Below are 2,500 nucleotides of genomic sequence, written 5' to 3' on the forward strand. Positions count from 1 at the left end.
CAGTACATGTATACACCATCTTGACCAAATACCTTTTTACAGTCAAGTGTTTATGACAATGAGCTCCTATAGAGAGCACCATAGGCTTACATATAAATACATACAGCGCACAAGGCCCCCTTTCAATCACACACATGAAATCTGACAGACAGACAGACAGACAGACAGACAGACAGACAGACAGACAGACAGGCAGGCAGATGGCAGGACTCACTCCAGCGCAGCTGCAGCTCTCGTGCTTTGGGTCGACCCGCCACTCTGGGGGGCTGACATGGACCAGGGGGGACGGCTGGAGTCTGTACCTGCAGGGGCTCCGACAGCTGTAACGCACACACACACACACACACACACACACACACACACACACACACACAGGATCAATTGAGTTGTCTAACCCAGGCTGTCCCCCTTACTGACTTTCCCAGCATTGTGTGGCTGATTCGCAGACAAAATCCAATCATGCCAACAATGTCTGTGCCAAAACCTGGCATATCCGTCAATTTGCTCGAGTGTGTGACAACGCTCTGAGTCATACAGGTTTGGAAGCAGCTACACAACACCGCCCCCCCCCCCCCCCCCTCCCCACAACCCCAAATCAGCTCATCTTTTTCAATCCTGTTAGTTAGTGTGCAGATGAGCTTGCTCCCCTTCACTGTCAGTCTCTCCGAAATCAGGCACCACGTGAGCCATCACTCACGTTAGGTCTCAGAAAGAGCGAGAAAGAGGAAGAGAGAGAGCAAGAGAGAGAGAGAGAGAGAGAGAGAGAGAGAGTGAGAGCGAGAGAGAACTCCTCACAAGGCCGTCACCAGCGTGAGTCACGCTGCTATTCCGGCGTGGCCCAGGCGCATAAATGCATGAGACAGCAGCCTGGACAGGCTGCCAAAGCAGCCGCTGCGGCTCCCGATTCCACCCGCCGCATTTATGAACTGGAAAGCAGGAAAGCCCGGGATTGTGTTCGCGGCTGCCTCCCAATTCACCAAATCCGCAGCTCCAGACACCGTGCCAAACTATCGTGTACACACAAACACACAGGCAAGAGTAGCGACGGCATATGGGTTGGAAACGGAAAGGGGGGCTGTTTACATTTGGTTGTAGTCTTTTCGCCCGACTGTGACTGTCCCGCGAGACCTTTTTTTACTGTCTATGCTTCAGACTCAAATATACTGTAGTTTAGTTAGTTAACAGGTATCTGAAAAAATAGTTCCACAATAGCAAAAAACACGGATTGAAATCATACATTGCGCCGATATATTTGTTTTTAAATCATCAACGAACACCACTAACCACTCGGTGAGTTGCACAGTTTTGAAAACGAACCTTAAGGTTTGTTTTAAGGACATGTTTGTGCATACCTGTAGCCAGCCACTCTGAAGCAGTCAAAGGCGATTCTGAACGAGTCAGAAAGTTGAGACGGGACCCATCGTCAACATTTCTGTGTCCACCACTCTAGTTCATCCAAAACAAACCAGAAAAGGGACTCAAAGTGAGAAATACCGGAATTATCCTTTAAGGACTTGACGAAGAGACAAGTCGGTGAGAGCGTGGCTGGGTGGCGGGTTTCTGACTCACGATGGCGCTGCTGGTACATCATTGCACCTGACCGCACCGAGGAGGCAACCGACACACCAGTCACGCACCTCTCATGGGCTCTGGCGGGTGTGGGGGGTGGGGGGGGGATAGGGACGCAGGCAGGCGAGCGGAAACAAGAGAGGAAACAAGCTCCCCTGCAGAGCCATCATCTACAACCCCAATCATCTCTACGCACTTTTATTTATCATAATGCTACCCACACCATGCTACACTGTGCTACAAGGGCACTCAATATGAATTTCCTTTTTTACAACTCAGTATAACCTCTACGTTTGGGCAGCTACAGTTGCTCTGGTCTGTCACAAGCTAAACAGTGAAAACATTTGTTTATAACACGGCACGTCCATCTGTCATTGGGTTCATTTCACTGACCCACACTGGTTGTTACAATCGGCTATACTTTACGCATCAAAGGTAACGACATCATACAGCGTGTGGGGAGTTTCCACAGGCTCTGGGTATTTATAGCCTCCTCCCAGCTGTAGCTGGGTGGCCTGACCACGGCGCCCAGACTCCTGTTAACATAAGCATTTGGGATTGCTTACATAAGGGTGATATTTAGGCGTTTGGACCCCGAGCGAAGTGGGAAGCAAACAGAGATGAGAAGGTCAGGTCGTTTTTATGAGGTCCTCGTGAAGGTTTTACAGTAGCCACGCGCAGCCGCCAAGTGAGGAGGCAAAAAGACTCGCAGGGCTGCAAAGGCTGCAGGGCTGCAAGGGAGTCGTTTATGAGTCAATAAGGCTGCGCGCACCGTGGTGTAAAAGACTGCTGAGCCCACGGATGACTCGATAAATGGCCATTTTTACTGTGAGTAAGAGGTAGTGACCAAGTAGGAGAAAGGGGACAGAGACGGAGTATATAACAACGAGACACAAAGAGAGGGGAAAGAGCGATATACCGCTTTATCTTC

The 2,500-nt window shown here is 50.2% G+C and overlaps 1 protein-coding gene across 5 annotated transcripts in view; it reads right to left on the reverse strand.

Annotated features, from left to right (window-relative positions):
* The window catches only part of fndc3a (fibronectin type III domain containing 3A), a 62,293-nt gene that overhangs the window by 10,891 nt on the left and 48,902 nt on the right, over positions 1 to 2,500 (reverse strand). For all 5 annotated transcript variants that reach the window (XM_042062809.1, XM_042062808.1, XM_042062812.1 and 2 more), the window contains one exon: positions 215 to 320. In XM_042062809.1, coding sequence (XP_041918743.1) covers positions 215 to 320 — 106 coding nt within the window. The remainder of the gene's footprint in view (positions 1 to 214; positions 321 to 2,500) is intronic.

Source organism: Alosa sapidissima, chromosome 15, assembly GCF_018492685.1.
Source record: "Alosa sapidissima isolate fAloSap1 chromosome 15, fAloSap1.pri, whole genome shotgun sequence".
NCBI lineage: Eukaryota > Metazoa > Chordata > Actinopteri > Clupeiformes > Clupeidae > Alosa > Alosa sapidissima.